The 25,903-nt window shown below is 35.8% G+C and overlaps 1 protein-coding gene across 7 annotated transcripts in view; it reads right to left on the reverse strand.

Moving 5' to 3' along the window:
• LOC100217844 (neurabin-1) overlaps positions 1-25,903 on the reverse strand; it is a 58,365-nt gene that overhangs the window by 4,938 nt on the left and 27,524 nt on the right. For 6 of the 7 annotated variants that reach the window (XM_072932253.1, XM_072932255.1, XM_072932252.1 and 3 more), the window contains exons 3-17: positions 20,901-21,033; positions 20,471-20,591; positions 19,872-19,976; positions 19,573-19,693; positions 18,999-19,145; positions 17,207-17,260; positions 15,207-15,436; positions 13,446-13,542; positions 13,179-13,365; positions 12,215-12,366; positions 11,087-11,420; positions 9,000-9,084; positions 8,350-8,421; positions 7,673-7,868; positions 3,191-3,307 (exon numbers count right to left, since the gene is read on the reverse strand). In XM_072932253.1, coding sequence (XP_072788354.1) covers positions 3,191-3,307; positions 7,673-7,868; positions 8,350-8,421; positions 9,000-9,084; positions 11,087-11,420; positions 12,215-12,366; positions 13,179-13,365; positions 13,446-13,542; positions 15,207-15,436; positions 17,207-17,260; positions 18,999-19,145; positions 19,573-19,693; positions 19,872-19,976; positions 20,471-20,591; positions 20,901-21,033 — 2,151 coding nt within the window. The remainder of the gene's footprint in view (positions 1-3,190; positions 3,308-7,672; positions 7,869-8,349; positions 8,422-8,999; positions 9,085-11,086; positions 11,421-12,214; positions 12,367-13,178; positions 13,366-13,445; positions 13,543-15,206; positions 15,437-17,206; positions 17,261-18,998; positions 19,146-19,572; positions 19,694-19,871; positions 19,977-20,470; positions 20,592-20,900; positions 21,034-25,903) is intronic. The other variant, XM_041717525.2, reaches the window with a different exon arrangement.

Raw genomic sequence — 25,903 nt, forward strand, 5'->3', positions numbered from 1 at the left:
GGTCTGTCAGCCACAAGAAATACTAAAATATATTGTTGCCACATACGTATTTTTTAATATATCTATGTATTTTTATCATTTGAGGTGGGAGTGTGTATCTGTGTATCTCCTTTACATGAAAAAATGTGTAAAGTGTTTCATTCCAGTTGGAACTCACTCTAGATTTGCTGAATCTGTGCAAGCCATGGCAGAACTTCCCTTCTGTAATTTCAGAATGTAACTACTTGCAGATGTATTCTTGTCAAAAAAAGAATGAGACTCAGATTTTTTCATTTTGTCAGAGAATTGCTGTCCCCTGACAGAATCTTGAGGGCTCTCTAAACCAGTTTGTCCAAGCAGCACAGATTAGAGCATTTAACATACTGCACTATGGAGGAGTCTCCAGGCTTAGCTATGAATTACACCTTCAGCATCATTAATTGCTAACAAACTCCTTCTACTTCATATTGGTAAAACAGAACCCTAAAACCAGAAGTAGTAGCAACACCTGAATCTGTGTTAAAACACAGACATCATCTCCTCACAGATATTTAATATGTCCATTCAGAGGCAGAAGGAACATGCCAAGCTGTGTTTGTACACCTAAGTTAAGAGTCCCCAGAACAGCCACTACACACACAAGAAAGAGATTAGCTGCAAATTTAGAAAGCAGAACTAAAGCTACTTCTAGGTATGAAAGCATGACAAAGTCATGTGCTCCTGCACATGCATGTGACTCAGAAAGCTATGGAGATAAAAATACAAAGCCCAAGAAAACACCACTGCCATCACACCATTTAACATATTAAGAACATTAGAAGGATTACCCAGCTAGCTTGCTAACCACCTGTGAGTGAAGTGCCTCTACTGTAATTAGCTGGCTACGAACAACTGAGCTCTCACCAGGCAGCCATGTGCCCAAACTGCCTGTGAGCACCTGTCCAGCAGAGAGGCAGACTCCTCAGTGCTGCCCCTAGCTAGGTCTCCAATAGGTGTTTCCATCCAGTTTCCCAACAACTCCAGGATTTATAAGGCAGTGTGCAATAGCCCACTTCTCTGAGAGCTGGAGTTACACTGGCCAGGCTGGATCGATGGGCCAGACCAAGAGCATGAGGTCCAACATGACCAACTGCTGAGTCCTACAAATTGGCCACAACAGCCCCATGCAGTGCTACAGGCTGGGGGCAGTGGCTCAGTGGGAAAGGGCTTGGGAGTGCTGGTAGACAGCAGCTGAACATGAGCCAGTGTGTGCCCAGGTGGCCAGGAAAGCCAGGGGTATCCCGGCCTGTATCAGAAACAGTGTGACCAGCAGGGCCAGGACAGTGATTGTCATGTACTCAGCACTGGTGAGGCCATACTTCAAGTGCTGTGTCCAGTTCTGGGCCCCTCCATTCAGAAAGGATACTGAGGTGCTGGAACAGGTCCAAAGAAGGGCAGTGAAGCTGGTGAAGGTTGTGGAGCACAAATCCCATGAGGAGCAGCTGAGGGAGCTGGGAGTGTTTAGCCTGGAGGATACTCAAGGGGACCTTATCACTCTCTACAACTCACTGGAAGGAGGGTGTAGTGATGTGGGGGGGGGCAGCCTCTTCTCCCAGGTAACCCGTGACAAGAGGACATAGTCTTCAGCGAGCCAGGTAAGATTCAGGTTGAACATCAGGAAGACTATCTTCACAGAAAGGTTGATTAAACATTAGAATGGACTGCCCAGGGAGGTGGTGGAGTCCCTGGAGATGTTTAAGGAAAGACTGAACATTGCATTCAGTGCCATGGTCCAGTTGACAAGATGGTGTTCAAGTTCAGTCATAGGCTGGTCTTGATAATCTCAGAGATCTTTTCCAAACCCATCGATTCTGTGATTTGAAATACTTTAAATTTCTGTAAGATTGATTACTTTTCCCAGACCTAGACTACAAACTTTGAAAAACTCCTAAGAATAGAACTACTTATTTTTCTTCACATATACTGCTTTCCAGATGAGGAAACAGTTCAGAGTTTGTTCCTTGTTTTCCTCAGAGTAGACCCTTGATACGCAATGTAATTACTGAAAAGATACAAACAGCTTTCACTGGTCATGCAAAACCAGGACAATAAGCAACATATGAACTAGACAGAACACTGGAGCTCATCCATAACAAAAAGAGGCTTAAGTTTACTGAAAGTTTGTAATACTGATCAAAGAACAATATTCAAGAAGACATCTTCAATAAAGCCTTACAATTTATACTCCTTGAAAGTTTTAGAAATGCATATTCCATTCATGAAGCATTCCATTCAAAAAACTGCAGGGAGTATTTTGAAAGATAGATAATTAACTGGAGTTCCTCTCGTTTTCATTAGATCCAAGACTATTATCTCCAAAAAACCCTGCAAAACCTTAATGCACTACTACAACCTGTAAACTAGTTATATTATTTTTGACACCTCAGATGCTTATGTCAGTGAATTTATAACAATGTTTGTAAGACTGTGCTGACTCTCTACATATTAGTAGGCTATTACAAGATTTTCACCAATGACTGACTTAAGACAGCTAATAAAAATCCCATCACATTCATGAACCACCAGTCTGGAAAGCCCTCTAATTCATTTTACATAAGATAACGATGTTCTATTTTTAATGAGTTTTCCTAAACTAAAGAATTTATTAAGATGTCTATCAGTCAAACACCAAATGAGACAATATCTCAGAATGCTACCAAAGTGTAGACTTTGGGCTTCAGCTGTAGCCAAAGGAGTAAGTTCTCCAGGGGAATGAACACACTTTCAGGTGTCTAATTTCTACCTATATATCAGAACCACCATGTTCTGACTTCTTTCCTTTTTTCTTTTGTTTTATTGACATGAAATTTTATCATAAAACAAACTTGCACAAGATGTGAAGGCAAGGTCAAAAATGTTGCAGTTTTCATTCACCTGGGAAGCTGCTTTAAATTAGTGGAACAGAACAGCGTTATATTTAAAACTAAAAACTTTGATTTGATCACTGAGTTCAGATTCAGATTTTTTATGATATAACTAGGATCAGAGCACACAGGCTGATGTGTCATGCACTAGTGCATGTCCTTAGTTCATTTAGCTTCTTTACAGTGCTCTTCAACATTCAAATATGTAACAGCCATCCAGTTTCACGTACACACATCTGTTTCTATTAAACATGCTGTAGTGTGAACAACAACATCAACAACACACATATACACACTTTGAAACTCACCTCATTTGAAGAGAAGGTTAAAGTGTGTGAACGACCTGACAGATTTGGTTCTGTCACTAACCCTGAAAGTTCACAACTTGGCTTGCTATGGTATGTATCATCTATGACAATTCTACTCTGCAAACAAGTGGAAATAATGTTTTATTAACTCACTTCTTGGAAAAGCAGGTCATTAGGTGACATTCTAGCAATTCTGATTTTTGGTTTAAAAAAATAGTACGACTCAGTTACCTTTAGAACACATATGAAATGTACTAACTATATCAAGCATCTGACTTGTTTTTGATAAACTTCTGAATTCAGAAACGCAGTAACAGATTTAAAGCAATATCCCCAATAAGAACAACTCCTGCAGAGAATTGGTCATAACCAGAAATGGTGTTAGAATACACAAGTAAGTGCATCAGTCACTTTTTTAGCAGGCATACCACACTGTGGGAGAAGCAATTTAAAATGCATTTATTGGACTTATTCATGATTTCATTAAACTGAAACCTCCACAAACACTACGAATGTGTTTCAGAAGGTAGCACTCTGTTGATTCCCTTGATTTCCAACTCAGATTGTGACCTTGAAAATATTTTTCGGTAGTGAGTGAAAAATAATTTTGCCAAAACCATGCCTCAAAATTTTGCCTTTCTAAAAATTTATGTCTCAGCACTACTCTTTGCTGCCTACAAACAGTACGTAATCATTTACCAGTAATTTCTCTAATGTTCTCTAAGTCTCTACTCAACTAATTGCACTTTGTAAGGATGCCATACCACATCTCTACATACATAAATAAACTAAAATCCTAAATTAAGTTGATCTCAATGATATTTTTCTCCAGTTAGTTATGCTCATATAAGACAACTACATTTTTGCAGTTACCGTCATTTAGCACTTCTTGTATGTGTGTTCTGATTTCAATTTCACCTGAACTCTCAGTTTTCTGGAATATTCTATTTTTGTTTTTTAAGTGCACTCCCTTATACTCTAAATTATTGATACACATTTTCAGCCTTAAAAACACCTCACCAAAGCTCAAGAAAAAAGCCATCACCACCACAGCACAACAAACATAAAACCTCAAACCACAACTTGACTTCTCCTGCTACCTCTGTGTAGCACTTTTCTTGACTGAGAAATGGTGTTCTAGTTATCATGTAGATTATTTTATCAATTACATTAAATGTTAGGGTCTTCTTCATTCTTTCAGATGTAAAAAGTATTACCAGAAACAGCTGAATACTTTGTCCATCAACCTATTCTCAAATTACCTTCAACCCAAGGTGAAAATCTAAGAGCTTTTCTTTTAGCCACCCTCAGTTCACTCTTTCTACCCTTACACAGAAAATCAGGAACAACTCAGACAAACAAAACTAGAAGATAAAATAATAAAAACACAGCCAAAAGTAAAGCATCTGAGCACCAGTTGTAATGCTTCCTCCTCTCCCTCCTCCTCCTAATCAGTTTATAGAAGTAATTTCCTTTTAACCACTTAGAGCCAGTTGCAAAGATTTTTAACTCTTGAATAGCATAGAAATTGGACAGAAGAGGTTTCACAGGTATGCTTCCTATTATTTAAGGTACTAGGATATAGTTTATACCACACTGTTCTTCCTTACCCTGAAAATGAGACTGCATGCACACTTACAGAAGCTAAGTAGTATTCTGGAAAAACAATGAGTATAAACACTCTGTATGTGTGTATATTGTATCAGAAAATAGGACAGATTTACATCAAGGGAGTAATTTAAGAACTGTCTGAAAGCACACAGGATTTTAGTTCCTGTGTTTCTTGTTTTCACAAGGATCAAGAAGCTGACTAACTACTTTGTCAAACAGTAAGTTTAAAACTAACTTCAGAACCATTTTAAGAAAATAAAAACATTTCAAGTGTAGTAACTTTCAGAGGCAAATTTTGCAAACCAGAAACCAGAGAAAAACGAACCTAATTCTATTCCTTACATCGTCAATGCTAAAACACAACTACAAAAATTATACATGATGCAAAGGACTCAGTTCTACAGAGATTTTTACATGACAAAATTCTTATTTTAGGCTTTCTACTTTTACCTCCTGTTTAAGGAATGCTGTCACATGATCACATGGGATACTACAAACATAAAAGGAATACATTCTATTGCTATATTTATGATATATTGCTTTATTTATAAACTTTGAGCTGATATCAACAAAAAGGAGTATTCTTCCCTTGAATTCTGGGAAGATGACTTTGTTCCTTGCTTTTATATTGTTTTAGTAACAAGACTCACTTCTGAGTGGTCAAGCATGTTTCTTTGTCAGTTTTAGTGCATTTTCACAGCAAAAAAAAGCCAAAGCCTTGTTACTGTACAAATGTAATTATCAATCCTAAATTCAGATCTACAACAATTAATCATTAATTTGAAGCAGCAACCACTGTCAGGTTACCATGTTTACAAAAGACCGCAAACATTGCAAAGTGAAAACAGTCTGACTTTGGAGAGGAAAAGTATGATTTTATGATTAATGAATGTCTAAGAATCTGTTCTTCAATGGGATCAACTTTCTACCATTTCACAAAGCAGGAATATAACTGGAGACTTGCATAATCTTCCAGCTGCTGGTTTGCAACTGGAACTACGAAAGAGAGCACAAAACAACAATTACATACTGGAGCATGAGAAAGAAACAAAAAAAACCCAAACCAGTAGGCAAGAAACCAGCTGGAAGGTTGAAGCAGTAATCATCTTGGGAAGTATAGTCCAGTAAGAAGAAAAGACTATTACTTCAGAACAATGTGGAAAGGAAGAGAGCATTCAAATCTGGTAACATCTGTACCTTTTTGATTGCCAAAAGTAGGTGTATATGGTAGGTATATGAAAACTTCAAGAGCTGCTTAAGCACATTATGGGTGCTTAGAATAGAAATGCAGCAGTGGGACTTCTACTATGCTTACAAAACTTATTTAAATCAGATAGGAGCAATGAAAAGGGGACCAGTGGGTTCCTCTGAATCAATGAATTTGAAAGACAAACCCACTGGTTGCTTATCTATAGAGGAAACACCTCTTCATAGCTTTGCTACAGCCTATTAGAAGACCAACTACAGCCTATCAAAAGACCAGCCTATTAAGAGACTAACCATGCATTCCTATTTAATCAAAAATTGTATCCAAGCATATGCATATATCTTCCAAATTCTTGGGTTATTTACAGAAATATCTTTTGGCCAGTGCAGGCTCCAAGAAAAGCAACCAATGCAGGAGCTGTAAATGCACAAGACTGATGCGCACTGGGCAGCATTTTGTGAAGTACTGTTCTACTTCAGAGATTAAAAAATTCCTACTCTTATTGAGTTCCTGCATTATAATAAGGATTGTAAGGTTCTAAAACCACTTTCTATACTTTTTAAAAACTATGTATGCAGACAATTTATTACTATCATAGGGACTGTCGGTTTACACTAGTGAAACAAAATATTTAAAAAAGGTACTATAAGAGCGTTTATGTGCAATTGCCATCTGGAAACATGGAAAGCAAACTTGCAATCTGCAATCTCTGCAAAATATCAGTGACTTCATGAACTACAACCTGGCAAGTTTCTCTTCTATATATACAACTCATTCCTTTCTAACAGCACAGAAGAAAAGCAAAACACGAAGGTGTATTTTAGCCACCCAAAGTGAAGAAAAAGTGTGCAACTCAAGAATAAATCCCCTTACTCAAATGATTGCAATTTCCAATTTGACAAAATCCAAAGGAAACAAGAATATAGTCAGTAAAATTGCTGGGAACAGTGTTAAATTGAAAAAGGTTTTACCAAATATTCAGACAACACACACATTACACCTTTTAGTTTCTAAAGCTGTTTCTTTCAAATAGTTTAAACTGTTAAGAGGGTAACTATGGTTATGGACTGAACTGTGTAGCCTCACTCTTTAGATCTGATTAAAAGACTCTAAATTATTCGATTATTAGCTACTCAGAAACCTGGAAGAAAGTGTTCTATAGATGTGTTTCCTGGCTTTTAAGACTACATTTGTTAATGAAAACTAGGATACTATCTTCCTCCACCTGTCTGGTACTCCAACCCCACATTCCAGTACAGTAAGAACTGGCTGGCCAACTATTTGGACAGCTGACCTCTATTTATGCACAATTCCTCTGTGAACTAGTCTAGAAAACAGATTAGACTTTTAACACTATGCTTGCCTGAAACTAGCATTACTTTTAGCACTACCAACTAGTGAAAAAGCATGCTCTATGATTCTTCCGTAAATTCTACTTCAGCTTGAATAGCCTCCACTGATGCTTCAACTGAAGAAGGGAACAGGAACACTCACACAATTCCTGCTTGTAAGAGCTGTAGTGTCTCAAACTTCTCCAGCAATGTTTGTAAGAGGTGATGTGGTCAAGGACTAAGTTATTAGGCTTCCACACACTAACCACTGATATTTTTACTTTATCAAGATGCAACACTTAAATATTCAAAGCAAAAATTAGTAATCTTTACCTTGCTTCTGTTCTTGTCTTGACCATGCTCACAACCATCCTGCCCACTCTGAGTAACCTGCAGACTGCTACTTGAAACCTGAGGCTCTTTGTGGCTGTCTCCAAACCAAGAGAAAGGCATGCAAGTAGGAACAGGGGAATCTGAATCTGATGCAGATAGATTGTTGCCAGAGTCATCCAAAAGTTCTCGGGAGCCTCTGAGATAAGCAGATGAAATTCTGTTTAAAGAACAGCAAAAAACTGCATACCATCCCTCATATACACGACCACCCCGTAAAAACAAGAACTAATTCAAAACACACCACTTATTTTTACCAGTTTCACAGCACAACTGATTCTTGAAATGAAAACTGATACTTGTCTTTAAATATTCATGCAAAATAATGAGTTATATAATGTTGCATATTTTTGCAGTATTTCACACAATAATTTCAAAAAATTGCTAACTTAATTTACTCAACATTCATCTTCCTAAGCAAAATACAGTTTTAATGTTGTCTCCAATACCCTCTTCTGGGAGATTAGAAACTCATCTCTGTATCATTAAATCTTCACAGAATTTTGCTACTGTTATACAAGAATGTAATAGGATCAAACATTAATGACAATTTAAAAGAAATCCTTAGGTTACAAATTTTAGGAATGCAGCATGTATGTATAAACTAACAAAAGAACTACCTGCTATCCAGAGAACCTCTTAGATTTTCTTTTTCTTGCTTCTTACCCTTGCCCCCAGATTTCCGCAATCCACTGAAGTGAAAAAACCACAAATTGAGTAAAGCACTTATATTTACATTTCTTTAAATCAGCAAGTTAGTTTTCACATTGACATCAACAGTTACATAAAGCCACATTTATACTGATACACAAAGCATAATTTCGCAGATTATGCACGCAATTAAAAAAGTTCTGGCACTCCTATTTAAGAAGCATGGCACTAACCTTTTAAGAGCCACAGATAACCAAAATAAATACAGAAAATGCCTAAAGAAGCTTAGCATATAGTGGATACAACCAGGAGGAAAACCACAGTTTTATTGCTACATTAATGCTCCTAAGCAATGCACAGCAACTTGAACAAAGTCACTAACTACATTAGCAGTGTGTGAAATCAGCTGATTTTTATCTTATACACTATGTTGCATTTATTGCACTACCAGCCTAAGTCTTTAATGTTAGCTGGCTTCAACAAGCTTTACCCCATCTTCAAGGGTGTTACAAAGTAGCATTACTGGACTCCTCTACACTGTTTTATTTAGAGAACATAATATTCTCAAAAATAACACAGAACAACACTTATTTCCAAAGGAACACATGTAAAATCTTACCCAAAATCTGGAAATCTCCTTTTGGACTTCCCTGATGGAATTCCTTCATTTGTTTCTGCTGTCTTGTCTTCATTTTTCCTTTCTTCTGTTTTTCATAGAGAGGTGAAAAATAAAAATGTTGTCGTAAAAATACCTGCAATTTTCAGCTACTAATGATGATGCTTGTAAGTCAGATACTAAGACCTGGGTGACTGTTAAAACTCCCATTCTCACATGCAGGTAATAACTGAAAATACTACAGCCATATCAGCCAGCCTAAGTTATTTTCTGTGGCATCCTCCCATCATTCTGTCTGTACCAGGCCATTGAAAAATGGCAACATACAGGTGCTGACAACTACTCAAAAATATTCCTTTTGATAAAGAGTAATTCTATACTGTCTACAGAAAGGTAAAAATTACCACAGTATTTTGCTCTAATAAATGACAAAGAAAAGTCAGTTTATGACAGGTTTAGAAAGAAATACCTCTTTCTTCTGCAAAATGTCAACTTCAAAACATACAACCACTATATATAACCATATATATGTATAAGATATAGCATTTAGTATTTCTCTATTACTACTGAAGTATTAGAGATGCTCCTCTAGTATTATTTTTGGCTCAGTAGCTAGTCCAGGCCAGTGGCTGCAAACATGGGCTACGAGCTGCCAGCTCCACAAGGTGTGCCTAACCAACGTGATGCTCAGCACCTGGAGAGCAGACAGCTCCTGACAAGCTGAATGGCTTACTGGAAATGGCATACAAACTGTGACTATTCTGAAGAAGCAACTGGGACTTTGAAGCTCCTCCAAGACTCTTATTTTCAAAACTGGAATACAACCTCTTAGGACGCAATTTTTTGCCAAAGTCCTGTTTAGTACACAAAACTGAGGTCAACTACCCATCACTCCATCAGCTAACCATTATATATTTCAGGAAGGATTAACTCAAAGCTTACATAACTGACAGTCAGGATAGTCAAGAGTTTACCCCCTTTTTTTTGCATATCTAATCAGTAGTTTCCGATGAACATTAGAACTTTAGCTCATTAGTTAAGCACTCTTTCTAAATATATAAGATCCAATAAATTATAACTACAGTTAAGCTGGTTATTTTCCCTATCAACTTGGATACAAAACTAGAAGAATTACTTTTAATACTGACATTTGTTTCCACCTGTTTCCAGACGTAGTATTTTAAGAAAGGAGGTAATTTCTTAAACACAGGACAGTAGGTTAAAATACAGACTGATACATGAATGGATGAAAAGGTAATAGAAATTATTAATTCAATAAAGTAATAGGCAAACATTTAAATACAGTTGAAAGCAACAATCTAGCAGAAACAGCATTTAGTGTCATTTTGTTCACAAAAGAGCAAGCTTTCAACACCATTCCTCATGTACTGCAATAATTAGCAATTCCAGGGGCAAATATATAGAAAAAAATTTACAAAGCTTCTGTCATCACAAAAAAAATTGTAGAAAAGAAAGCAAAATCACAGATATATTAGGCATGTGTCTTAGTAAGTGGGGCTTTTTTTAGACTGTTTTTTTTGAGACTTTATAGAAACACAGAAAATAATAACAGTATAAAACAAGTCCTGTTTTGGGGTATTAAAATAATGGTTTTGCCTGAGCTGTAGGGCAAAGACAGCAAGTCATCTGTCTTTATACATTTGTACTAGCTGATTACAGAAAATACCAAACATTTAAATGATTATATTAGATCCCTTTTTCAATTATTCATAAGAAAAATGCCAACTATTCCTTTCAAATAATGACTAGTAGTGACTAGGCTGATTACAATACTTTTAACCATCTTGTAGTGACAAATATCCTAAGAGGGCAGGATGAGTAATGCAGTAATTCCCACAATACTCAGAATCTGTATCTTGTTTAAACACTTGCATAATGTCTGGAAGCACAAAGCCAACAATGAATTTTTCTGGGAATCAGGAAATCCATCAGACTTACTCTCAAATACAATAACACTTACAAGGCTTAGTGTTTTGCAAAAATGTATTAGAACCTTTCCTGATTACATCAAAAAGATGTACAACTTAAATCCCAAAGAATTAAAATAATAATAAACCCTTTAGCCTTACCCTTGGCTTCCTTCCCTTTCACTTTTGCTTCTCTTTGCTTAACATTCTTGAGATACCCTTGAGGAGAATTTGGAGTCATCCCTTCAGGAGGAGGTGAATGAGTGGTGGTTGTGCTATTTTCATTGTTTGGTTTGTGTACTGGAGAAGAGTGTGTGGAAGCAGAAGGACTTGACTCTAGAGGACTTTCTGTGCTTTCTCTTTTCTCAGGCTTTTCACTCTTCCGATCTGCGTCATCCAGGCATGGGAGAGGTAATTTTTCACTTGTTTCTAAGGTCTTAGTTAGGTACACAGTGGAAGATTCTCTGTTGAGAACACTGTCTTCTGAATCCTCATCCTTCAATAAATTTAAAAGTTATTTTATGATAAACATGACATATACTCATTTATTATCTGTTCTTTTACCAGGGTGGAAGGATGTGCTAAGCAAATTTCCTTAGTTCAGGAAAATTTCTGAACTTACATACTTATGGATACCATCTGAATCACATGGATCTGATTTAGAGGCTGTTAGCCACCTCTATACACATCTTTCTGCACATCCCAAGTAATCTTTTCCGAGCCAAATCAGAAATATTCTAGTACACTTTAGCCATTCCAATTCAATGTGGCCAGTTTGCAGTCTCACTGAATTAGTTCAATGTCCTCCTTCTATGACAGGCTCTCTCATATATTGACTATACCTCAATTCTTCAGTTGTTTTCCATGAGAACATTCTACTGGTACACTTCTTGTGAACTCAAATGATGATTTATGGAATAATGAAGCATTTCAGAACTCTTTAGTTTTCAAAGAAATTTGGTAACTAACTTGTTCCAGATGAAGGCATAACAAGATAAATCAGTATATTTCACAACATATCACTGCATCAAAATCTTTCAGCAAGCAGAAGTAGCACAGAACAAGCTCACATAGTTATTTGCTAACTTCAAATTAACTGTGCCACAAAAACACGCTGGAGTTCACGTGTATGTTATGAACCCTAAAGGGTTTTTTGTTTGACACAGCATAAAACTACGTTGTTTTGGCACGAAGCATGGAGAACACTTGCAATTGCAAATACAGACAAAACTCAACATATGGTCAGTATCCAGAGTGCATGATTATCAATGTCAGTACCAGTGTCAGTACCTGTAGATTTGCAATCTGTTGTCCACACCCAAGAGATTCTTTCAGCTTTGATCGAGAAGGTGGCTGGCGTTTTACCTTCAAAGCAAGCTGAGCTTTTGCTTTGTGGGCACTGGTGTCTAATCTGGGAGTATCCCCAACAAAAGCATCAAAATCTGCAACAAACACATACTTATAAAAAAAGTAAACAAAAAACCCAGCAAAAACTGGTACACAAGTTTACCAACCCACTGTCCGGAAAATATTCAGAATCTAAGTCAGAATTATTCTATCTGTTAACCATTACTGTATGAAAATACTTTTAATATTATACTGCACTATTTTACATATTGCGTTAGCAATTTCTATATTTGAAATATACTTTTACTCAACTCCTTCAATTAAAAAATAATAAAATCCAACAGAATATAATTGTCTTATGGATTGAGAACTGAATTCTGTTCTAAAATTGATGAAAATTTGTGCCCCAGATGTGCTTTCCTAACATCATTCTGTAGGATAGAAACTCTTTACAAAATAAGAATTTACCAAGTATTTTAAAAATTTCATTCTCATTTGAACCTCCATCTGATATTTTGTAACATTCTGTACATAAAATTATGAGACAAAAAAATCATAGCAAGTTTACAGCAAATTACAGCTTGAAACAAATGGGATTTTAACTGACATACCTCAGTGTTTTAGTCCCACTATTAATTTCACTAACAGACAATCTGAAGAACAGTTAAAATAGTTGTCTCTCCATCCATCTCCTCTTTCCCACAACACTTAAGAAATAAATTAGAACTATACTGAAATGCTGGGGGAACCTAAACTCACGTATCCACACTGACTCAGCTAAAACATTCACTCAGTCAGTATGAAACAGCAAACACTTCACTTCTCTTAACAACAAAAAAACCCACTATATATACAACTCCTCCTAACTTTCCTTAAGTGCAAATAAAAAATACTACAATCTACTTACCAGAAATCAGCATGTCTAGAGAATTTATTCTTTCTTCTATTGATCTGGTTTCTTTTTCATTGTCTTCTTTTATCTTTGACTCATTAGATTGGCCTGGACTTTGACAGTCACCATCCAATAAACTGGCACCTTCAAACACATAAGGCATTTTCTCATATGCTTTTAATTTATTTTCAAGCTCTGAAATCTGCAATAATTAAAATTCAGAAATGAGATACAAGTCTCCAGAAATGCAGAAGTTTATTTCAAAATATAATAATGCTTTACTTTTTCCTGATATATTTTCAGTTGTTCTGCATATTTCTGGTCTCTCTCTTCAAGTAGCTTTGAATGATCTTCTTCTTTCTTCATAAATTCTATTTCTCTGGTGAAAGAAACATATACATGTCTATGAAGTAGTAATATACAGAAATATAGAAAAATATGTTAAACAGAAATATGCACAATTGCATTTATTAAAAAGCATTCCATTAGTGAATGGTGACAAAAATCAATCTGCAAGGTGTAACTGATCCATTAATCTTATAGTGTCATAAAATGACATATTTATTGGTATGCGTCTACTGTCTTCAAAAGAAAATACAGATGATTGTTATTTACTCTGGGCAGAAAAGGATGCATGGCAACACTTTTTCTGCAAAGTTACAACTATCTCTCATTTTAAAAGTGGCAAGTTGCATATGCATAAGCCTGAAATACATGCATGACTCCAATAATTACATCTTACTTTCTTCCACAAAGATACATGCACACACAGAGTATGTTTTCCTTCCAAAAGCTATGGCAAAATTCTGTTGGAAAATAAACTGCATTTCAAGTTTCTACTTGGTTCATCCTACAGCATTTGCAATGGCTGGGTTTTACAAAAAAGAAACAACGACTACAAGAAGGAAACAAAAATTAAAGCTGTTTTTGCCTGCGTCATATCAAATGATATACAAAACCAGAAAATAAGCATAAAACATCTACAACAGATGCAGAAGCTTCAGGGACAATCAAACAAGGAATGGAAATTTGCTAAACAGCGAGGGAATGGGAAGTAGCATGTTAGCAGTCATCTTCACGTACTTGTGAACTTCCATGCGGATAAGCTTGGGAGGAGAGGGGAAAGGAGACCTTTAAAAAGCTGACCAAACAGCACAAAAACGTACTGTGAGAAGTAACACTTCTGGATGTGGACTATAGAGCAAAAGATCATAATAAATTGCCTTTAAAAGTAAGTATCAAGTGGAGAAATTTAGAACAAGAAAATTATATGCTTACAGCAACTACCAAAAGCAACAGTTGTGCTCTGTATTATCAGGATATATCTACAAATATTTTGCAACTTCCTCTTCTTTTGCTAAGCGGGAAGATCATAGAACAATCAGACACTACCACAAAACAACAGTGCTGGAGTCCCCCACAGTTGTACCTAATAAATGATATTATTTCTACTAAAAAACCCAAAACCTGTAACAGATTGAAGATACTGTTTTCATACTGCCATTTTAGTGGGCTAGATACATATCCACAAACTTTAAATTTCTCCCAAAATTCTTTTTACTCCTCCTACAAGATATAACTAACTCAGACTAAATCACATGTATCTGGCTAGATATTATGAAATATCTTTTGATGCCTACTCTATCTGGAGCAATGAAGTCAGCCAAGCTGAGGGTTTTTCAAAAACAGCAAAAGGTATTGCCTAACACCTCATATCAAATTTCAAGGAGTCCTTCCAAAATGTATAGATGCATTACAGCTTTTAAACTAAGTTGGTTTTTTTACGTTGTCATTGAAGTATTAAAGAATTTTTCATTAGCTATAAATCAAAAGTAGCAGCGAGATTTTCAGCTAACCTTTCCAGAAGGTGGTGATGTAAGATATGGAATAATTCAGCATTTAGAGCCCACTTCTTCCCTGCACTCTAACAAATGAAAAGAAATTCATTCAATACCTATTCCCCTAGGTATTGCTGACAGCTTTCCCCAGGTTGCACAAAACATACAAGAAATAAATAGAGACCTGGTATTTTGGGGTACTTACTTTAGTTGGTAGTCTTTAAGCAATTTCTTGGCCTTGTTGTATTTCTTTTCAAGGGCATCACATTGTTCTTGAGTCTCTTTAAGACGCTCATTTACCGTTTTGCATAAATTTTGTGCCTCTAACCAGTAGGTCTCTAACTTCTTAATTTTCTCTTTGCTTTCATCCAAGTTTTGCTGTAGTTGGGCTCGATTAAATTTCCATTCACTTTTTTCTGCTTCAACAACTTTTAACTGAAAAGATTAATATATAACAAATTAATCTAATCTAAAAGATGAAATAAAAAACAGTTGCTGGTACTTAAGTAGAGAAGAGCTAATAATAATTAAATACTTATCAGTAATACAAAAACAGGACACAACTTTTAAAGTAATCACACCAACTCTTCCAACCCTTGCTAATCTAACCAAGTTTAGAACTGAAACCCAAGAGTCTTTTACTGCTTTCTCATTGGTATTGCATCTTTCTAGACAGATTAAATGACGAAGATCTGTATTATTAGCTTGAATTATTTAAGATCTCACTAGATCTTAATATCTCTGGAGAGGCCTACTTTGAGTACCTTCAAAGGCAACTGCAGATAAAGAATCTTAACCTGTATAAGACAAGCTCCCTGTCCTACTACTTTGTTACCAACAGCTTTTAAAATAAAGATAGCATGACCAGTTGATCTTCCCTGGTAACTTGATATGATGTGCAGGGTTTCCTTTTCTTGAGCTAATGTACAAAACCACCAAATACTCCCTCAGTAAAGGAAAGGGATGCTACTACCCCTTCAGCTTGATAGCAGCCACATTACACATGAGAATGTTAACATGTGAAGCTCTCCAGCCTTGGAGGAGCGAACAGGCAAGATACAGCCTCGTTTGTCCATGCCTCCTTCTTTGGGGACACCACTTCCACTGAGGAAATAAATCACTGTTTTTGAAGCCTGTTAAGATCACCTGCCAATGGAACAAGGATGTTGAAAGGACCGAGAATTTCTTGAATTTAAAAACGGGGTTGTAAGTTGCACCAACACCAACATTTTTAACAGCTTTTGTGCAATCCAGCTGGGCCACATACCAAGAATACTAGAAAGAGGAGGAGCACTGTCAGAAATCAAAAAGGGAACTGTCATAAGTAGTTTTGTCTGTGTTGCCTCAACAATTGCAGAGTGCATGAAATGCCCCAACAGATACTGCTACTGTGAATTATTGCAAACTGCAGCACTGTGCCCTCTTCACTTGCTACCTGTTCCCAGCAATGTGCTGCAACTTGTCCTAGGATATGCATTTCTGAGCAAGGCAACACAAAAGGCCAATGGAATAAAAGAAGCTGCTCGCTCACACTTACTTTCAGAAAAAGCCCATGTATAAACCAGCATCAGTGGAAAAAGCAGCAAAAAAGAACAAGAAACCCTTTCTCAGAATAAGCAGAGGCATTGAATCAATCTTCAGCAAAAAATAAAACTACTGAAAAACCTCTCTGCCCAGACCAGGTCATAAATTTGAGGAGGGAAAGAGGATAACAGAAATAACTTTCTGGTAACAGAAAGACAGCCACAAACCATTGTCTGGCCAATTCAATTCTCAAATAAGACAAGTTCGATCCACTGGTAATATTCTCATATTTGTTTATGAGATGGTTCACACAGCTCTCCACAATATTCAGCTACTCTCAGCAGATTTAAAGTGGAGCCTTGGGGTTTTTTTTTAGTTGTTTTATGTGACTTTTGGGACTTTATTTGTTTGGTTGATTTCTTTTTTTTAATTTTATTTTTAATTTGAGCACAGATCTTCAACTCATTCAGAAATGGCTGTCTAGCATAGAGTAGAGAGCACCTGAGGAATAAACTGGTTGCTACCTTTTGCATTCAGCCTATTCCTGGTAAAATCAGTAGCCATAAAAACAAACAAACAAACAAAAAAACCCTACAAAACCACAACCCCCCAAAAAAACCCAAAACAAACCACCCAACACCAAAACCACCCTAATAATAATAGTCATATTTCAAAACTTACTTTCTCCTTCAGTTGATTCACTTCAGCTGTTGTTACTGCATGCTTTAATTGTAGCTGGAACAGATGAGAAAAACTGTATGAGCACACACAAAATTACATTTGAAAATGCTAGTTTTAAGTATTTTTCCATGATTCCCTTTTTACCCAAACCATTGTTAGTGTGCTATAAAGTCAACATAATTATTGGTCAATTACAGGAGAAGTAATCCTGAGCTTTTATTTGAAAAAAAATTTAAATTACTCAAACCTCAAGCAAATTCCACAGTACATAACCACCCTAAAAATCTCCCATTGTTGTCTATACATTAAGATGAAAAGATTATGATAAATTTTCAATGTGCCAGGGTAATGAAAAGGCAGCAATGCACTTATGATGACAACTGGGACACAGAATAAAGGAAAGACTTAACAGTACTAAATATTTTTACAATCAGCACTTAAAAATAAATGTGCTGGCTTTATTTAAAAATTAAGCCATGTATTAAGCCACAAATCTTCCCAGGATTATTAGAATTCAAAAAGACTACACTTAAGCCAAATGTAAAGATTTTTTAAAACAAGTATTAATTGTTCCTTGTATCTCCCTTTCCATCTGTAACCCTGAGGAGATTTTCTTTTTTTTTTTGTCAAGGCACATTGCACTAATCCCAAATTAAAACTGGTGAATCCATGACAATTTTTCATTTAGATTTTGTTAGTAACAGCACAGTAATGATTCTGCATGAGATTATAATTGTATCCCAAGTAAATACAGCACTTAAGAAGCTTCAGCTTGCTGCAATGTTTCCAAACCGAGAAAAATTGTGAATGTTCTCTAGAGATCAGCAGCCTGCAATTTCTACTTCCTCAATGACACTGGCACCATTATCAAGAGAACAAACTTAGGAGACCTGCAAAACACCAATCCTTCACAAAAATAAGCTGATGTAGCAGCAAATAGCATCTGACAAAACAGGTTCTTTGCAGTATATTTTTCTCCTCCCAGAGTGAAATTGACAGGCATTTAAACCTACCAGAGAAGCCTAGACTCCTAAATGCCAAAGTCTGTACCATTTAAGTCCCTGACTAAATCCCAGCCCTGAATAAAGCAAATATGCTCCTTTATAAAAACCTTGGGAAAAGAGAACCCTACTATTTCCAATTATGTTAAGTTGTGATTCAGAGCCTGGAATGCTCTATTGTGTTTACAAATCCATTCCTTCCAAAAAACACACCATAAAAATACTCTCCAAGCCAAAAATATGCCTATCTACAGAATCAAGTGCTTTTATGTACACAGATTTCTCAGACGATTGCAGGGACTAAACCAAGAAATTAGATATATATTTCTTGTCTTCCTGAAAAATATTTCACAACAACACCAGAATCTATTCAAAACAGGCATATTTGCACAACCCCCATGCTCTCTGCAGCTAAAGCCATTCTACTGGGCAGCAAACACAAGCCAATGGGCCACAGGAGAACTAAGAGAAGCCATTGTATCTATCTAATGCAATACTCATACAACAAGGACAGAGTTCTGGCTGGGCTCTACTGCCTGTTTCCAAGGGCTTTGAAAATTTAATTTAAATCAAAAGTGTTTAATGAAAATATGCATAGGGAAACTGGATATAAAAAAATTACAGAAGACCTACATTCCAATGGACATTTACCAGAATATTTATTCGTGACACTGGGAAAAAACAAACCCAAAGTAACGAGACGGAACATGAAGGAGATTATATCCAAATCCTACAAGGTTCAGATGTTCCCCAGTGTATCACAAAGAATATTTAAGAAACTGCTACAACACCTCTTTAAATTTAAGAAGAGACTGTGCTGAATCCATATCCAGTAGTAAACCAATATCTTCATTTTCAGGAAGATCAAAAACTTCTACAGATTTTCCATGTAAATGTGACTCATATGTATCCTCCTCATCATCATCATAGTCATCATCCTGACAAAATGAGAAAATCATGACATTTTGTAATACATACACATACACATTTTTGCATTAAGGTAGTAGCAATAACCAAAGCATAAGATTAAGGAATCCAACCAGCTGCATAATTTTTCTTGACTAGTTGCTATTCCTTTTTAATTTCTTATACCTACAGTAAGTGTTAAAGACGACTTGCAAACACTTTCAGCAAAGTTCCACAAAAGAGAGCTAAGAAAGACGTGCACGAAACTATCACATCCAGCTGACAGTTAAAAGAGTATTTTGAATGAGTGATAAAGCAATAATCATGTGCCTTGACAACAGTAGGGTATGAAGTGCTTATTTTCCTGTTCTTAACAAGTTGCCTGTGTTATACTTTTTTTGCTTCAGTTTGATTAAATCCCACCATTGGTAAATTAGCAAAGCATGAACAATGTTTTACCTGCTCTGTATCATCATGAACATAGTGCTGCTCGTACAGACATCTCTCTTGCTCTAAGGTCTCACTAATGAGACGGGCTACTTCGCTCTCAGCCCCCGGCTTCTCTCTCCCGATCAGGAACCTACAGGAAAAAAAACCAAATTATCTTGCAGCAAAAAACCTTAAGACATGCGTAAGAAATGAGTTTGCTACACTGCTGACTTCCACAACATCTTTGTAAAATTTTCACACTGTGGTTTTGTGTTCTCCAGGAATGAAAAATGAAAAAGAAACTATTATTTCAGAGAAAACATACGTACCTCACGGTGCCTTTGGTGTTCTTTAGTACAGTGGCTGCAAAGAACTGAGTAACTCCCACTAGACTTATGCCATCAACCTCAACAATCTGATCATTTACTTGAATTCTGCAAAATAAATAAATGCTTAGCTATCAGTTAAGCAATAGTATTTTGGCTTGAAACATTACTGACATGACAAATATCACTTAAAACTATCATTTACAATAATAAATTCTGACTCATTGCTTAAAAATAGTCTCCTCATCCTCTGTTACTATGCAAATCATCAATTGAAATTTACACAGTATTTGACTTAATGTTTTTACATTATTTACACAGTGACTGTGTTCTGGAGTGTCAACATGATTTTGTGGTACTTCTACACATAAGCTCATTTTGGACGTTTCTCATATGTGCAGCAGATCTACAGTTACTTAGCAAAAATGTCCTATAATAAAAAACTTATTTTTTAAAATTTAACATAAAGCAGAAATGTAATAATCACTCAGCTGCGCTCAGTACTTTTTTACTTTTATTCACAGTATTCAGCAGATCTAATAAGTCAACAAGGCTCAGTTAGAAATTTGTAAAAAGCATAATCGATTCAACAAAAAACTCACCGTCCATCCCTCTGAGCGGCTCCCCCATCCGTTATTGTTTTTACAAAAATACCTAGTTTTTCCAGTCCCTGATCAGCACCAACTCCCATTCCAATGATACTGATGCCCAGACCCCTGTCACCTAAGGGATTCAAAAATCTAACATTAGCTGCATGACACATGATGTAACAGTTAGCAGTACTGAGTTGTTTCAAAGCATTCCAAGTCTTTCTACACAAAAGATAATAGAAACTCAAATTTTAAAAAGAGAAACTGCACTTAGTAGAGGCCTGCCCAGTTAATACTCACTGAAATTCAACAGAACCAGCCACAAATCTAACCCTAGACATACATTCAAAAATTCAAGACCTAAATTTGGGGAATATACAGTTATGGTTTTATCTTTTGTTCCCACAATATCTCTTGTAAATGTTCAATATTTGTTTTGTACCTTTTTCAATTTCCACAGGAAACACTTCCATTTTTTCCACCCTTTTCTCAAGTTCATACTCAGCTGAGGCTGCCACAGGGTCAACTTCTTCATTACGTCTATCATAGTCCTCATTTGAGTAAGTACTGAAAACCTAAAAAATGTAACAGAAAACTTTTTAAAATGTCTTCTCACCTCGTTTCAAACATCATATAATGGAAAGACAATCTGTAAGGAAATTATAATGGTATTTTCAGAGATCTCATTTTCTAAACAACCATCAATTTAATAAATACTGCTGCTGTCACACAGTTTCCAGCTTGCACAGAAGTAACATTTTAAGTTTCAAACAATTACTTTAACAGATTTTATCTTGCAAATGCACCAACTAGTTAAATCAGTCAGCTCCTCTTTAACATCGTGTGACTTTTTTATTAGGACTACATTCCATAAAATCCTTCCTCTCTTCTTCTTCCCTCCCCCCACACCATCTGCCAATTGCAGTGTTTCAAACAGATGTAGTTTTCTGATTCTGCAAGGGAATCACGCAGTTTCCCAGGAAAAGGAAATGCCTTGCTACATACATTACTATTTTTAGTATTCACTCCAGCTGAGTTTCTGAATTGTTAAAAATAAAATATAAACAAACAACAAAAATTAAGACAGAAATCTAGAAATGAAGAATAAACTATATGTAACAGGGTTAATCTTACATACCAGCATGTTCAGTAATTGTATTTAAATTAAGAAGTTCAGAAAAAAACAGGGAAAATATTGCTCCCTCATTTGTCTTAAAAAATAAGGTTTATCTGATAAATGTTTTGCAGGCACTGAGAGTTTTATCCAACATCATTGTAAGACAAAAAAACACCCATTGCAGCTGCAGCAGCCATCTCCCTAATCAAGAACATGCAGCACTGACATGAAGTTCATTCACACTGTCTTACTGTATTTTTGCAACTGTTGTATTTTCTGCTGAGATTACTTAAACAGGTAACTGCAATCATGGAAACACCACAGCACTAACTGTAATTAACATTTTCCCTGTGAATTTACATTCACTAGTATATAGCTTTAGCTCTGCAGAGCAGTAGATTCAGACACCGAAAAATGGTCATTGAAACAGAATATTGAAAGGCAACCAATATAATTCAGTATTTCCCATGAGGAGCCTACTGCATCACCTTCAGACTACAACTAGAGATCAGTTTCACAAACTCTTCCCAAGCCCTGCAAAACACCTACTCCAGAAATGCAGCATGGCCATATAGTCAGTCCAGTAAGCAAGCAAGATTAGATCCTTGGCTGAAAGGGAAGGAAGAAATTCACTCTCAGAAATCTTATGACTTCCACAATGAAAGAACCCTCCTTAGAAGCTGTTATTCCTACATCTTGCATAAAGTTTAATAAATAAACTCCTCGTGACTGTCATACAGATACCAGTAGGCAACAACAAGACACAGAAGGACAACAAGGGTCACACTTACAGTATGTCTTCCATGAAATTTATAGAAAAAATCTGCAAAACAGACAAAGAAAACCATCTAAATGGTCTTATTCTACCACTACCAGAAAAAAGGTGGCCAAGTTCTTTAAATTAATCACCCTCCTCAGCCCCCAAATCACTAAATCAGATACGCAGCAGAAGCATTTCATGAAGCATTATTCACCCTTTGGAACAAGACTGGCCTAGTCTGTGTATTTTTCATCCCAACAGAAAAAGCAGCATCTCCAAAAACATAGTCAAATGATAATAAGATGAATTTTAAACTAATAATAAAAAGGAAGTTCATGAGTGAACAAATGATAACTTGTTAGTGAGAACATTTGAGCTCTTGAGGACAAATCAAATACTAAAGCATGAAAAAAAAGTATAAATGCATATCCATACAACCTAGTATTAACAATATGACTAAATGTTAAAAAGATACCTTAACTACCAAATGGTTGAATGAGCAAAATGTGGAGAATGGCAGTAGTCCATTTTGGAGACGGTGACAACTGTATTTTCTTAGTTCTTTACTACTCAGTAGTCTAACAGAGCAGAAGATTATGCAAATAGCTACTTTCCACTGAAGAATAACATTACCACAGGGATGACCAGTTCCTTGCACAACAATATAAAGTGCTAGAAAATTGGGGAAACAAAGTTGCACTGTAACAACGGCATTATGTATGCTGCATGCCCTGGGCCAGCATTAAAATATCTCTGGAACGTCTAAAAATGATTTATTATTTTTCCAGTTTAAAAGTAACAGAACTGTACTTTAGAGTCTCACGGAATTTGCTCATTTTTATACAAAATTGATCACAGAAATTGTTCATCTACCAGGTGTGGATAACAGAATCTAAAACTAGTGGTGGCTTAAGTTCCAGTGATGTTTACAATTGCTATTAATAAAACAATGGCATAAACATATCTATGCAAATGAAGAATCCTAATATTTATGCATACTAGCTTTCTAAGAAAAGCCTATTTGAAACTAATTCTGCATAGTTCACTAAGAGAAAGAGTTCATACTTTTGTCTTAAAGAGACAGGTGACAACTGTATGAGAACATTTGGGTAATGTTCTAAAAACCATAACCTCACAATTAAAAGATAGTCCCATTTTAAAATAGTAAGAACAACACACCCCTCTCCAAACTTCAGAAAAATAATTATTAGGAAAAACATAAATTTACAAAGAAAGAAGGAAAGTAAAACTTATAACCAGAAGCCAAACACTGCAAAAACAGAAAGAAAAGCAAAAGCACACTACAAAAACTATGACTGAAGACTCAAGGGTAGAAAACAGAATGTTTTATTGTGTACATGTGGAATCATAATGTTGTGTTCATCTTTTATGAGAGAGAAAAAAACGTTGATATTAATATAGAAAATACAGAAGTGGTCAGCAAGTTGTTCTTGCCAAGTAGCAAAAGTAACATTTAAACGTGGATAATAAATAATGTAAGTTCACAGTTTAGAAGACTGATGAGAAAGCTAAACATGTTCATCCCTGCACTATGTCTGGCAGGGTTTAGTCACTGAATCAAATGTATTACAGACAAAAGAATTCTAATCTTACTATTCAGAAACCACTGCTAGCTAGAGATTTTAAAATTATTAGTACCACAACTGGTATTTTTAAAAGACATGCTTTAGCAAACACAAGTTATTGGCTCAATACAGGGGAAACAGATGAATTTTTTTGTGGAAACCATGTGAATTTCACAAGCCTTTTAGCATGGCTTGTTATATATCCAGGAGATTACCCAATCTACTATTGTAAAATTTACATATCAAACATTTACTAAACATCAAACCAGAAGATGTATGATTAAAAAAAAGAAAAAAAGCCAAAGACAGCTTGAGTTGAAAGAGTTTTTTTCCAGACAGCTGAACAATCATCATAGCATCAAAAAACAAGGACCACAAAGGCACCAGAAAGATTCGTCACAGAACTTTTTAACACAGGTAAACCTATAAGCAGAATTAACTGCCTTTAGGCTTAATAAACTTTTAACTTAAGAGAAAATTTATTTATATGAAAACTAAACTTTCAGTAAATGCTTAAGGATTATATTTTCTCAAAAAAACCAAAACAACAAAAAATTTCAAATGTGTGTGAAAATATATGCATTCTTCCTCCAGTTATTATCCATGTTTTTAAATCTTTCATACTGGTTAAGTAAGTTGCAGGAACGCCATACTCTCAGATACACACAGAACAAAATAGAATTATTTTTTGTGAAAAGTCACTGAAAAGCACCGTGGATAGACTAAGATGAAAATATGAAGTTATTTTGACGTTACGTTACAAATGTCGTAATGTTGATAAACAGAGCTTCAAACCAATTAAAATCTATGACTTTAAACAAGCAAACTGTCATTGGAAAAGATCCCAAACTAAAATGGGAAAACACATTATTTCTGCCAAGAAAAAAAAAATTAATTCCCACATATATGTCAATTCTATTTAAATCTACTCTCAAATCAAATCTCTATTTTTCTTCATCAACCCTCACCCACATCACATCCTTGCTTCTTAATGTCACAGAAGTACTTTACTGAAGTGCTTGAGCAATGGCTGAAAATTGACCAGCCATCAATTCTCTAATTATAAACTCCAGGGTTTGGGTATCTTCAACCAGCCAGTGTATTTTGCGCCCCTTTTTGTGTATGGCATCATAAGTACACAAGTGAACGGTTCAAAAATCAGAGGCTGTATGAAGCTGAAGCACTATACTACAACATTGTGTTAAAACACTAGAGTCCACACATTGAACTAGAAAATTTGTGCATCTCCTAAAAGCATTTGCAGGTATGCTGTCAAAATCTAATTCAAGGGTTATCTTCATTTAGCTCTTCAATAACTTCCACACCAAGCAGTTTTGTACTAAAAACGTTTAAGAATAGGAAAGGCTGAACACCACCATTTGTGCCCAGCTATACGTAAAACAACTTTACTGTGACATGCAAGACAAATGGCAATACTGCAAAGGATTCCCATATTCTCTCAGAAGCAGCTTAAACTAGACTGCTTAGGACAACACACAAACTATGAAACTGCTTTCCGTTTCCTTATGAGACAAATTTATGCTCAGCTGTGACAAATATAAAAGTAATGCCTTTATGAAGGTTAGGGGTTTGCCTTGTTTACTTTTTTAAACTGTTTTCTTTACTAAACCAGCTCAAAATACATTACTATTCACAAAATGCTGGGAACAGACACTCCCATGCAACATAAACTAGATAACACTGATAAGTAAACTGAAGCAAACAGCAGCAACAGCTGCATTATCTATTCAGCTTACCTGAGCTACAGAATTATTAAGGATCATAAATCATTGCAGAAATTAGTCACTGTGCTATTAAAGGCTTGGAGGACAAAGTTTGACACAGTCAGAGGTGAAAACATCTCAAGAAATCAATTTGAAAACAAGCATTTGTTTTCCAAACAGAAAGTTTCAAAATTACAAATGTCGAACAGCACTCAGTCATTACATTTAATTAAAGTCTTTCAAGGTAATCTCATAACA

Source organism: Taeniopygia guttata, chromosome 7 (assembly GCF_048771995.1).
Source record: "Taeniopygia guttata chromosome 7, bTaeGut7.mat, whole genome shotgun sequence".
Taxonomy (NCBI): domain Eukaryota; kingdom Metazoa; phylum Chordata; class Aves; order Passeriformes; family Estrildidae; genus Taeniopygia; species Taeniopygia guttata.